General features: G+C 47.9%; 1 protein-coding gene across 3 annotated transcripts; it reads right to left on the reverse strand.

Annotated features, from left to right (window-relative positions):
* Positions 1-2,905: 2,905 nt before the first annotated feature.
* Positions 2,906-11,554, reverse strand: RNF208 (ring finger protein 208). Of its 3 annotated transcripts, none has more exons than XM_048512822.1 (2): positions 10,508-11,554; positions 2,906-5,345 (listed from the first exon to the last, which is right to left on the reverse strand). In XM_048512822.1, exon 2 carries the CDS (start codon positions 4,564-4,566, stop codon positions 3,766-3,768), a length of 801 nt encoding a protein of 266 aa, XP_048368779.1. In that variant the 5' UTR covers positions 4,567-5,345; positions 10,508-11,554; the 3' UTR covers positions 2,906-3,765. The 3 variants fall into 3 exon arrangements, with proteins under 3 accessions (XP_048368779.1, XP_048368778.1, XP_048368781.1); XM_048512821.1 differs by having other exon boundaries at positions 10,241-11,554; XM_048512824.1 differs by lacking the exon at positions 10,508-11,554 and adding an exon at positions 10,137-10,252.
* Positions 11,555-13,699: the final 2,145 nt, after the last annotated feature.

Below are 13,699 nucleotides of genomic sequence, written 5' to 3' on the forward strand. Positions count from 1 at the left end.
CTTAGATCAGTTTTTAAGCAGCCTTGTATGATAAAAAAACATGGTGCAATTCTCAAAGAAAGAATATAGAAAATCCAAAGCAGCAGTTGAGCAGCAGTGGCATAGCGGTTAAAGCAGGTGTACTCTAATCTGGAGGAACCGAGTTTGATTCCCCGCTCTGCCGCTTGAACTGTGGAGGCTTATCTGGGGAATTCAGATTAGCCTGTGCACTCCCACACATGCCAGCTGGGTGACCTTGGGCTAGTCACAGTTCTTTGGAGCTCTCTCAGCCCCACCTACCTCACAGGGTGTTTGTCGTGAGGGGGGAAGGGAAAGGAGATTGTAAGACCCTTTGAGTCTCCTGTAGGAGAAGGGGGGGGGTATAAATCCAACTCTTCTTCTTCTTCAAATCGTCAGCACTGAGTCCAGGCCTGGGCAGGTGCTTAGGTTTGGGATGATTTACTTTATAATTTTATTTACAGGCCCCTCATATTTGTGAAGACTTTAACTGTGGCTTATCTGTCTTAATCTTAAATCTGGATCTGTTGATATTCCATTCACATATGCGTGAGAAGCATGAATGCATGCTTGTAGAGGGTTACAGCATAGCTATGCTACAATCATATCGGCTTTACATCATATTTTCAAACATTGCCAAGTTCTGTAGGACCTGTGTTTGCAAAGCAGAAGGACAAAGGATTGCTGGCATTGTTGCTGAGATTTTTCCATTGGGGGGGGGGGGCGGGGGGCAGAAGAATGGGAAAAGAAGAGAAGGGTGTTGCCCTTTGGCATGTAGCTCCCACCCCCACCCCACCCCCACACACACTCACACACTAATCCTGGGAATTTCAATTTGATGAGGGTGCAAGGAATCCCTGCTACAGATCCCAGTTGCTTGTTTCCATTTTTGCAGAACTGCAATTCCATTCTCAGGGTATGTAAAGTGCTGTCAAGTTGCAGCTGGTTTATGGTGCCCCCTGTAGGGTTTTCAAGGCACGAGGCAATCGGGTGGTTTGCCATTGCCTGCCTCTGCCTGGACTTTCTGGGTGGTCTCTTATCCAAATACTAACCCAAGCGGATTCTGATTAGCTTCCGAGATCTGACAAGATCAGGCTAGCCAGTGCTATCCATCAGGATATTCTCAGTAGTGACTGCCCCACCAGTTTAGGTCTGCAAATAGATATGAGAAATTTGCATCTCATTATCCATTATTGGCTCCTTGGCCTGCTGTGCCCCGTCTTTGCAGAAGCCACTCAATGCCCAGCCCCTCCCGTGGCACAAGACATTCTGAACAGAGATTGGTCCAGTAGTATAGCTTTATTTTGGAGATTCGGTTGAGGAGGTTAACAAGACCAAGTATAAAACAACAGCTATGTCGCAACCAGCAGCCAAAAGGATTTGGCATGTAGGGAAGGTGTTAACCAATAGCCTTTTCTCAGCCCTGTTCCCATTTGGCAGGCCACCTTGGCATCCTCTGTGGCCTCCTGGGCTACAAGAAACACTGTGCTCCAGGTTTGGATGAGCTTTTCTAGCAACCTGGCACAAGATTGGCAGACCTTCTAAGCAGATTTTGGATACTTTGGGGGTGGGGGACAGCACCATCACACTGTAAGCGACTGCTTCCCCATCCGTTCTGGAAAGAGCCCAGCCCTTCATCTATTTGTGCCTGTGAACAAAATGAATGCTGGCAGGATCTGACTGGGACCACCCTTTGAAACCAAAGGGAGAGGTCTTGGCCAGTCAGCCAGCCCAAAATGTTTCAAAGGCATTAGGCGGGAACTGACCCTGATTGACTAGAAGCTAAAGGTCAGATTCCCCCTTTGAAACACTCCACCAGCTATGACCATCAACAAGTTTCTTCAACCTCACCTCCTGATCTCTCTAGCCCAACCCTCAGCATTCCTTGGACTTACTTTCTGGGTTGCAGGTCTGGCATTGCTCCCCAAGTTTGCTTGATCTATGGTCTCAACTTGTCAGTGGGCCCCACTGATGTCAGCAGCCAGTAGAGGAAGGAGCTGCAGGGCCTTGGGGTTGACTGCTGGAAAGATGTGCATGTGTAAGTGTGTAGCAGTCAGATGACCAGTATGCTGCCCAAGGTTTACTTGAGACAGCCAACCCCTAAATGCCTTCTTTCTTCATGATGAGCACCTGGGGCTGAACCCCACTGGACAATCAGCTGAGGCAATCCCAGAGCCCCCAAGTCACTAGTTTCAACCCACTTGGAGGGCTTGCTTGCTAACCAGACATCTAGCTATATATGGCTTGCTTATTATTTTTATTTTTTGGCTTGGAACAAGATGCACGCCAAGTGACCAAGTCCTGCAAGAGGAAGGTGGTATCGTGCTCCCCCACTACAAATTCACATAAACAGCTCTTCCCACTACAAATTCACATAAACTGAGTGTGGAAAGCTCCCTCTTTGCTTCCCCCTTCCCCCAGTGTATCCTTCTCATGAATCAGCATGTCTTTGCATACAGTGCTGTAATAAAAAAGAGGGGGAGAGTTTGGCTAGGGTTTGGGAGTAACCCACGCCCGGTTCACTCTGGAACTCTCACTAACTAGGGAAGACAGCAAGGTGGACTCTTCCTTCCTCCAGGGGGAAGGGCAGCGCTGCCCGTGGAAAGAGCCCAAGCTGCACCTTTTGCCTTGGACATGGCTTGTCCTTGGATCTATGGCTACCAATCTTGATCCTCCTTGATCTGAGGTTACAAATGCCTCAGCAGACCAGGTGCTCGGGAGCAGCAGCAGCAGCAGAAGGCCATTGCTTTCACATCCTGCATGTGAGCTCCCAAAGGCACCTGGTGGGCCACTGCGAGTAGTAGAGTGCTGGACTGGATGGATTCTGGTCTGATTCAGCAGGCTCTTTCTTATGTTCTTACGGCTAGCCTTTTCCCTTAACGCGGACGCAATCCAAGAAGCATCATCGTAACTTCAATCTGTTTTATTGACGGCCAGGGCCCAAACAAGATGCATTTCTGAAACAGTAATGAGGAACAGAGATCCTCAAGAACGAGGATTTAAAAAAACAAAACAAAAACAAACCATATATTTTTAAAAAGCTTCCCTCAAGGACATCAGGAAATGGGACCCTTCCAGGAAGTCTGTTGGCAACTGTCTTTCGATTGGCAGCAGCAAATCTGGACGCACTACAGCTTGGGCACAGAAACGGAAGCTTTGGCAAATAACTTAAAAAGAGAAACTGGCATTTGAGTTGGCCTCTGGCACAGGCCCGCCTGGCACCGCTTCTCTGGGATTCCTATATCTTGCCATCTCCTTTGGCTGCTTCTGACTCCTAACATGGGTGGCTCCCCTGTCCAAGCCACTGGTAGAAAGGTGACCAGAGCTGATCTCCTGAGACCCCACACCGTGCACCACAGGGAAGGACGGAACACTGCCTTGGGCAATTAAATCCACAGACTTAATCCACTAAGATACTGCCGAGAAGGAGGGAAGGTGAACTGAAGGATGGACGTAGCTGTGGGCCGTGAGAGCGTGCTAAAATATCTCTCTCCGCCATGATTCTTGATGGTCCATCTTCCATCCTTCATCTAAGAGCTGAACATTCCGCTCTCTATTTCCCCTGTGTCAGTTTCCAGCAGGACACAACAGCAGGTTCTGGAGCCAGAATGGTTAAGAATCCCATAAAGCCATATAAGACAGATAAGCTTGTCCAAACGGGGGTCTCCCAAGAAAGGCTGCAGTGTTCTCCGCTCTCTTACGGTCCCGCTGCCCAGGGTGGTGGAGGGGTACAGGGGGAACCAGGGGGAAGGGCAAGGAGCACACAGCTTACATGATGGTGCAGGAAGACAGTGGGTTTCGAATGTGGCATGTGCAGGCCGCCCCGCAGTACTGGCGGAAGGTCTGATAGCAACTGCGGTCAGTATCGCTGCTCCACTGCACGGGGTTGGAAGAAAGAGCCTCCGCGGGAAGTCTGTTGAGGATGCTCGTGTTCACTGCCAGGGCAGCCAGTCCATAGTCAGTGAATAGCACGGTCTCCCTCTTGCAGGTGGGGCAGGAGATGAACTTGTACTTCGGGCAGGATTCGTAGAGGATCTGCAGGCACTCCTCGCACACAGAGTGCAGGCAGGAGAGGATGCGCGGGCGCTTGTTGGTGAAGTTGTACATGTGGCCGCAGGTCGGGCATTCCAGCGGCTCGCACGGGGTGGAAGCGTGCAGCACGTACTGGTTCACAATCACCTCGTCCGATGGCGGGGGCTGGCGATGGTAGCAGATCTCCGAGCTGCCTTTGCGCTGTCCTTGGTAGAGCCGCTCACGCCGGGGCAGAGGTGGTGTCCGAGATAACCCCAGAGCCCCCGGGTTACTGTCTAAGGCTGGGATGTCCCCACAAGCCTGGTTCACGATGATCTCTGACTCCGAAGGCCAGGCCCGCTTGGCAACCAGCGGAGGCTCACGTCGGGGGGCAGGGACGTAGCGCGACTGGGAGCTCTGCAGCTCCGAGAACTTCTCCGGATGGATGATCTTCATGGCTTCCATTTTGATAATGACCTGTTGCCCTTTCAGACATGACATGAGGAGGTTCTTAACATTACTGTCCGTGGCTCTGGGTTCTCCGAGGGTCTCCTGCATGAGGCTAGAAGTTGTTCGTAGCAGGCCAGGCTTTGAATCGTGTGCGAGCCGTGAAGCGGCAGTGCTGGAGAAAGCCGCTGGAACAGGGGCACATCCTGGGGCGAAAGGTGCCAAAATACTTCCTTCTTCCTGGTGGGTTGCAACCACAGTGCTAGGACCCCAGTTCCGTGTGCATTCCTTGCAAGGCAGGTTGCAGGGTGACAGGTAGGAGGCGAGGACCGTGTTACGTTTCCACAATTCGGGGCTTGGTGGGATGTTTCAGAATGCAGCTGGGTTGGGCAAACTGTAACACTTTACAGCGCTGGGATGGATGCCAGCCCTTGCGGGATGACACCTCACAGACTGGCTAGGTGAACAAAGCCAAAGCAGGCTGGGCTTTGATTTTTCCACACTCCAGGCCTAAACCACTTTGACTGCAGGTGAGTCAGGCAGCATCTGCATCTCAGGATGGAATGCTATCAGAGCAGCCTGTGCTATGCCTTTGGCCCCTCCCTGCAAGTACCCCTCCCCCACAGGGCCTTGATTCCTGTTTACATTCGAGGAGATCCTGACCGGGCTCAAGAATGTGTTTTGCAAATTCCAGAGCTCTGACTTTCCCCCGTCTCTCCCACTCGCCTGGTCACAGACTTCTGCAAAGCTCCTTCCTCCGGGGCAGGTACCAGGAGAGAGATCCACAACTGGAACACATCCTGCTCAGGTGCAAAGCAGCAGGTTCCCACCTGACAGCAGGCAGACAGCTCCGTCTCTACAATGTGTTCTTGTGGCGCTTGCTGGAATGTCTGGAAAACAAAGCAGATCTTTTTTAAAAAAATCTGACAAGTGTTTGCAGAAATACATGCTTGGACTGGAACCTGCTGCTTATTCCTTCCTTGCTGAGGAAAAAAAGTTTATTCCCATTTGGACAGCCTGACCACCAGAGACCAAAGTGCTGTTTTAGCATTTCTGCTTCCTCCATTGTCCTCCACTCCCCCAAAAGCAGCAGCAGCAAGGTAAACAAACAAAAAACAACAATATTCAGGCTATATACTTGCTCAAACACTTGACCCCAAGACGAGTGCTGTAAAATTCAAAAGCTTGCCTCTAATGCTGTAAAAAATCTACTCTACCCAGTGAGAAGTATCATTCCACTTGTCCTGTGCTGTGATAGGCTATTGTGATTGTTCATTCTTCCACCCTCCCACACTGCATTGGGGTCTCTTGTTTGGAATAATAGAAAGATTCCATTTTCTCCTAGCTGCTGCTTGTTCTCGTTTTTGAAAGTCTGTGGAGTACACTGGTGTATGAGGGTGGAGAGCTACTCCAAACATTAATGCACTGCACACAGCCATCATGATGGGAAAAGACGTGTTCTCCAGACATAACAGTACCACTCTGTTCTGCATTGGCCAGACCTCGCCTGGAATACTGTGTCCAGCTCTGGTCATAATTCAAGAAGGATATTGACAAGCTGGAACAGGTCCAGAGGGGGGGCGACCAAATGGTAAAAGATCTGGATTCCATGTCCAATGAGGAGCGGCTCAGGGAGCCAGGTATGTTTAGTTTTGAGAAGAGAAGGTAAAGAGGTGACATGACAGCCATGTTTTAAATATTTGAATGGGTATCATGTTGAAGATGGAGGAAGCTTGTTTTCTGCTGCTCTAGAGACTAGGAAAAAGGAGTAATGGATTAAAAGCACAGGAAAATAGATTTCACCTAAATGTTAGGAAGAACTTCCTGAAATAAGGGCTGTTCGACAGTGAAATACACTGCCTTGGAGGATGGTGGTGTCTCCTCCTTTGGAGGTTTTTAAACAGAGGCTGGATGGCCACCTGTCAAGGGTGCTTTGACTGTGTATTCCAGCATGGACTTGATGGCCCTTGTGGTATCTTCCAGTTCTATGATTCTAGACTGTCCTGAATTTTTTTTCATTTATTCAAAAGACCCTTTCAAAAAGAAGTTGGCTCTGACTTTCACTAAAACAGAATGTAAAATGCTGAACGTTCTGGGGCCCTGCTAGGCCTGCTAATTTTTTTGCCTTGGGACAAAAAACAGGCTGTTTGAATGGTTCCCGGTGCTCAGAACTGATTTCCAGTGCTAGGGTCAATGCTGGAAATCCATGAACATAACACAAAAAATGGCCCGTATTTCCTTTGCTTTTGATTAACTACAGCTAATCTTCCATACACCCATGATGGAGGCAGTGTTTCCCTGATAGGGTAAGTGAATAAATTCCAATCTAGCTCAAACAATAACTTCTCGTTTTGGAAATTAAAGGCAAACTTCCGCCTGTCACTGGGGGTTGGAAAAGGAGATGTTGTGGTTTCTTGCTGTGTTAAGTTCAAAAGCCCACAATACAGACATACAACACACTCAGACCCAGGCACATCAGAAACCCGGTGCATGCAACAGGCAGAGTTTCCAAGCTGGGCCAAACACTTTGTATGTGGTTGGGAACCGCAGTATGCATTCCCACGCAGGCACACACCATCCAGTCTGCTGCTTCTCACTAGCGCTCCAGCCCTGTCACAGCTCCTCTTTCAAGATATATCTAAACCGCAGACCTAAACAGGCTCCAAAGTCATTTCCTCTCTCTGGGGAACTGCAGGTCTCTGACGAAAGAGGTGAGCAGATACCAGGGGAACGAAATGATTTTGGACCAACTCAAGTTGAAGCTTGCAGTTGGGGAGGAGAGGAGCCAGCTTGTAAGCCTCCCAAGCTCTTCTTTTTAAGGGCTGGGCTGAAATAACAGCACAATGGAGCTGCCAGGCGTGAACACACAAGGCTTTGGTAAGCGGCTATATACCCTCAGTCCTATAGTATCTGCTGCATGGGGATAATAATACGGACCTGGATTATTTCAGGATAGTTGTGCAGATGAAAGAGAAGAATTTAACATAGTTCATTTTATACATGTGTGTCATGAACTCGAACTGTCTCAGTTTACCAGGAATGGTTTTTACTAGTGAAGAGCAAGATTCCAGTCCAGTAGCATCTTAAAGGCCAACAAGATTTCCAGGGTAGAGAGTCAAAGCTCTTTAAAAGGGACTACTGATAGCCCAACACAGCTGCATACCTGACATTGCCCTGGGTCAATAACTGCCCCTCTTGTTTAGCTTTTGGACGTGCCTTGTTCAAACAAACCAACAAACCTAAATAATGTTTCTCTCCGTTCTCAGAATCTGAATTTCTGAATGGAGGAAGGTTCATGGTGTCTCAAATGCACAGCCACATAAACGTACATGCACATAAACACTCAAGTATTCGGCGGCACACAGCTGGTCCCTTTGCACACTGCACCTATAGGTAGAACTCATGACAACAGTTTGCAGAACAATTCTGGTTTACCTATCATAACTATTTCATTATCCTCTTGACCTTCTTCTAAAGAGCACAGAGCAGTCATATGTGGCTTTATACTCCTCTGTTTCATCTTTACCACAACTTGGTAAAGTAGGTTGGGTGAGAAAAAGTGATAAACCCAAAGTCACCCGGTGACTTTTATGACTGAGCAAGCAAGGATTTGAACCTGAGCTTACCTGGCTCCAGTCCAACACTGTAACTACTACATGAAACCGGCTCACGACTGAGCTCCAACCAAACTCCTGGCTTTTCAAATAGTGCAAGGTACGCTATGGCAGACTGCAGGATTAGGATTAGGTGCGGAGCAGACGGAATAGACCCTTCTGCAGAGCCTCATGAAGGAGCTCAAGCAACAATTTTTCACACGGAAGTGGGGATGTCACAAGTACATTTTTCATCTGTCAAGTGATGGAGACTGTGTTAACGTTCAGCCAGAATGGAAATGCAACTGCACCGGAAAGAGTTTTGCAACGCAGAGCAGGCGTGTGGTTTGGTTTTATTCTGAATGGTGGAAATTTGTGAGTCACACAAGGCTCTTCTTCAGAAAATTCCTTCTGAACAACAGGAAACATTCAGTAGAACACAATTAGTTGTTCTTGCTATACTAATTGCTAATACTTACTACACTGAGTCTGGTCACCTTTCCTTTACTCAGCAGTGATTACTCAGTTGCAAGATGGAAAAAGGAAGGTGGGAGATATAGCAGGGATTTTTTTAAAAAAAGAAAAAGAGAACTGAAGGTGGTTTAGAGAGCTGTGAGGTGTTCAAACGTATCCACTGGTCAAACAGGTTTTGCAAGTTTTTGAAGCAATACAGCCCCCTTCCCACAAAACTTGTTTAGCGGAGATGAAATTTTGAATGGCAGTCTCTTTTTCTAACTGCCTTCAGGAGAAGGGGGTCTCCAAATCAAAGTGAAATGGATGTTTTATTAGATTACCGGTAGACCCTTACAGCAAGAAAAGACGAATAGTGAATACCAGTGCTGGGCTTGTACTGCAACTCCCAGGTTCAAATGCCTCTTCCAGCTTATCCTACCTCACGGGACTGTTATGAAGATGAAACAGGATTCCTACGTGGCCATGCTGCCTCAAAAACAGAACAGAAATATCATGAGGAAGAGTAATAAATTTTCCACCAAAGATATAATCAGCTTATGGAATTTGTGGCCATGAGATGCTTTGGTAGTTGCTAGCACCAAGAGCTTAAAAGAAGGAAAATACGTGGCAAGTGAATTGTCTGTCAACCGCTGAATGGATCCTCTATCTTCAGGGGCAGCAGGAATTAAAATCTATGCTGAGGTTTGAGATGCCAACTGCTATAGCACCAAGGGTGGTATGATTTGTAGAACATCATACTTAAGAATATACTGATCAGTGATATCCCATTGCACAAATGTGGTCTGGAAGTATAGAAAACAATTTCCTTCATCTGTTTTACTGTCGTTTTAAACCACACCCTTCCTTTGTTGAGTTTATCACAATTTAAACTGTAAACTCCTTGGGGCACAGACCTGGGGGGTGGGGCAGGGAGCTGCTCCTTTTATTCTGTAATCTGCCACACGTACAGATAAAATGTTTGATAAAATGTTTCTACTACTATTGGTAGCAATAACAGTAAGTTACCTGGAAAACAGATATCTTCCCACATAACCTTCCTGGATCAGATCACAGGTCAAGATAGTCTAGCATTCTGTCACTTACAGGGACAAGATGGGGTACGAAGGCAATACCACTCAATCCTGCTTGCTCCCAGCATCTGAAATTCAAAGGTAGCCTCCCTCTGTGTAGGGATGCTTTAAGTCCCATGGCTGACAGGCACTGATACACTTCTCCATTTCATCGGATCCATTTTTTAAAAGCCATCTGAGCTAAAAGCTGTCACCATATTTTGCATGCAGCAAATTCTTCAAGGTAATCGCTCCACGTACAAAGAATGATTCATTTGGATCTGCCTTGAAATTAGAGACACATTTAATCATTTTGATGTAAACCCTCGGGCAGTAAATCATCTTTGGTGGTGAAGGGATGCGGCTGTGTAAATTGCTCTGCACATCAATTATCACATAAAGATAACATGGCGGGGGCATGCTGCCCGCCAAGACCCCCGGAAGCAGCTTCTATCTGCCTCTTGTGCCCTGCTCTGTTCTGAGGAGCTCACATGATATTAAACAAGTGTACCTATTTTTATCTGACAAACACTAGAGGGTACACATCTCTTGCACGCCTACATACCTGGTTGCACACGCGCACACACACTCAAGAGTATTCCCAGCTGCCCCAAGACACACCAACACAGGCTAGCGTTCCAAAGATCATACACCAAATGATGTTCTCACCAAGCTCGGTTTGTATCTCCGCAGGGCCTTGTTTACTAGGGCAGCTTTGCAGTGCACCCAAAACAGCCCTTCTCTGCCGCTTCAGTTCCAGGCGTGCTTCCAAAGGCCCAGTCTTAGAGGTTATCTGAAAGGCAGCCGAGGGCTGTGGTCCTTCTTGACACCCTATTAGGGCCCCTAATCCAGCCCTGCTCAGACCATCTGACCTAGGGTGTCCGCAAATGCCTGCAGGCTGCAGCCCCTTGCTCCAGAGAACCCAACTGATCTTACCAAAGGCAAAGCCAAGAAAGGCTGCTCCTGCAGATGTGATGGATCCAGATGTTTGCTGCCCAGGCCAGATGTTCCGCCGGGCCTAAAACAGGTGCTGTCAGCTCCAGAGCAGGTTAGCAAGAGGCGCTCCCTCTAATCCAGTGGTTTCCTTGCAGAGGCGGCGAAGGGCAGCCTCCGGGGCAAGGGCTGGTAACTCCACACTCTCCCCTCCTCTAGCTGGCAATGCTGCTTTGGCTTCCTGAAGCAGGAGGCCGGATTCCTCTTGCCTGGCGATGGAGAAGACGATCTGGGAAACAGTGGAAGCCGCGGCAGCTCCGGACCGCGAGCCCAAGGAGCGAGTCGTCCGCCTGGAAGGGCTGCGTTGCTTTTTCCTATCTCTGCAAGGGCACAGATGCTGGCAAGTGCAGAGAGATGGGGCGGGGGGTGGGGGGAGAGAAATCCTGCCTAGATCCTCCCTCCTGCTGCGTGCCTGGTTCCTGGATGGAGGGGAGGGGATGGTCGGTGCCAAGAACCACGGCTTCTGTTCCTCTCCTCCCGGCTAGCCGAGGCTTGTGCTTTCCCGGGGGGTGGGGGGGCGTCTCTCCCCGAAGGATGCTGCTGCTCACAATCCGGGAAGAGTGTCGTTTCCAGAATGCCCGGGATGCCGCAGGGCCTCCTTTGGGGAAATGCTCCAGGGTAGGGGTGGGGTCGGCCTTGGATCCCTTTGCAAGCCCTCTTGGGCGCTTAGCAGGGGCGCGGGCAGGCTCGCTTTCCCTCCCTGCGGCAGGAACTCCGACCTGCAGCTTGCAAGATGCTCCGCCGCGGGGGCTGTTTTGTTTCCCGGGCGATGAAGAGCCGGGATGCCGGGAAGCGCGCGAGGGCTGCTGCCTGCTTGCTCGCTCGCTCGCTCGCCCGCCTTCCTTCTCCTCTCCCGTCTCTGCAGTGAGCACTGCAGTGATGCAGCCAGCTGAGCTCACGTTTCTCGCACTCAGCAGCCCACAGCCTCGTGGGCCGCAGTGCCTTCGCGCCTGCTGTTGGCTGCTGGTTTTTCATTCAAGGCCAGCCTCCCCTCCCCTACGCTGCTCCCACCCCCAGCCAGCCCCGCCAGCCGCGGGCTGCAAAGAAGCCCCCCGGCCGCCTTGCCAGGCCCGGCCCCCGCCCGCCCAGACAAGTGCAGAGGCGACTGCGGCTTCCTGCCGCCCCAGCGCTGACCCCTCACCTCCCTGCGGGACGCCAGAGGAGCTCCCCCCCCCCCCAAATATTATGAATGGAGAAAACCAGGTGTTCTTGCTGGAGCTGCAAGCCTTCTTATTCATAATAAACAATGGCAATAATAATTATGATTTAATTTTGTCTAATATCACACATGCCAGTTCTTTAGATGATGATTGGCCTTTCTTTATCATTTCATTGCAATTACAATTCGAGCCCCACCCAGAGTCCTAGGACGTTGGAATGTATCAGGGTAGTGTGTGTTTATGTGGATCCCAGCAGGGCTGCCCTTTGAACCTGACAGAGGTTGATTTTGTTGTAGATTTGAAGGTGTTTCAAATGCAGCCCTGGTGTTTTCTGAATGCTGCCCAGGGTGCCGATTACCACTGGGACTGCCTCATCTGGTTTGTGCCATAGTAACTGAATCTCTATCTTCCAATTATGATATTTAGTGACATTCTCATGTTCTTTTTCATTGAGGGATCATTATTATTATTAGTACAATACAATAAACCTTTATTGACATAACTATGAGCCGTTATACATTCCCACGTCAAAGTTTATTTATGAAAAGGATAATGTGGATTAGAAATTTAACAGTTCAATTATAAAACAAAAAGTTTATAAAACAAAAGGTATGATTCAGTTGAGATTAAAATCCAAGTTTAACAAATTTCTAGCAGATCCCGAGTCTCAGCATATTTGCTAAAAAGGTGTAACCTTCCCCATGATCTATCTAAGACGGTATAATACAGAGTAATTGCCTTTTGCTATAGAAATTGCAATGGATAACAGTGAACTCCTTAAATCCACATTCTGCAATGTAACAGAGGTACCAAAAGATGAAAAATATTCCACATTTAGATATGGTTTTGTATTTATTTGAAGATTGTTTACCATTCGAATTTGAATTCAATGACTTTTGGTAGATATATTTATGTCAGGTTGCATTTCGAGACAAGAAAATGTAATCTGTAATATTACATGTCTCTTAAGGACATGACCTGCAATAATAATAATTTAGTAGTAGTAGTATTGTTTAGCATCTCAAAAATCCTGCCAACAGTCCTAAGAGGTAGCCTGCTGGCATTTTTACAAAATATCCATACCCTCTCATTTCCTAATCACCAATTTTCCCGTTTTCTTCCTGCTTTGATGCAATCTTTCTCTGAACTGCTTTGATGCAATCTTTTTGCAGAAACTACGACAACTACGTGAAGAATTGCTGCTGAGCAAAAGCAGCCATAACCAGTTTTAAGAGTCGGAAGGGACATTAGAGATCATTCATTCCAGCACCCAGAGGACTTAGCAATTGCAGCATTCCTGACAGATGGCCATCCACCTTTGCTTAAAGACCTCTATTGAAGGAGAGTCCACCAGTTCCCAAAGCACTCTGTTCCACCACTGAATAGCTGTTAGGAAATTTCTCTATTTAGCCAAAATCTACTTCCTGGCTCTTACTTACCCTCTCAAAACACTAGACCACCCTTGCTTTGTCATGACAGCCACTACAAATTAAAAGTACTAGAGAAATTAATGAAAGGCCATTACCTACAAGAGCAAAATGAGGCAGAGGCCCTATACCAGAAGCTGTTGTCTTCTTGCCCGGCTTGTGGGCTTTCCAGCTGCATCTCGTTTTTTTTTTTTAAACATTTTTATTGATATTTCGGAATTATTACAGATTTATAATGTGTACTTTATATACATCCTCCATATCTTTTCCCCCCTTTTCCCCCTCCCCCTCCCCCTCCTTCTTCTTCTCTTCTTTAGATGCGCAGCAGCAGGTCCATTCTTTTCAATCTTCTTGTCCATTTTTCTTCTGTAATTCCAATTTCGTTTAGCCAGTCTTTGAATTCCATCCAAATCTCCTTCATGTCCTTTTGTTTTTCTTGCCATATTTGATTTCTTGACATTGTGTCGAAAATTTCTAATTGTATTTGCTCCCATATATATTCCAACCATTTCTGCATTGTCCAGATTTTTTTGTCCTTCCACCCCAAT

Source organism: Sphaerodactylus townsendi, linkage group LG12, assembly GCF_021028975.2.
Source record: "Sphaerodactylus townsendi isolate TG3544 linkage group LG12, MPM_Stown_v2.3, whole genome shotgun sequence".
Classification (NCBI taxonomy): domain Eukaryota; kingdom Metazoa; phylum Chordata; class Lepidosauria; order Squamata; family Sphaerodactylidae; genus Sphaerodactylus; species Sphaerodactylus townsendi.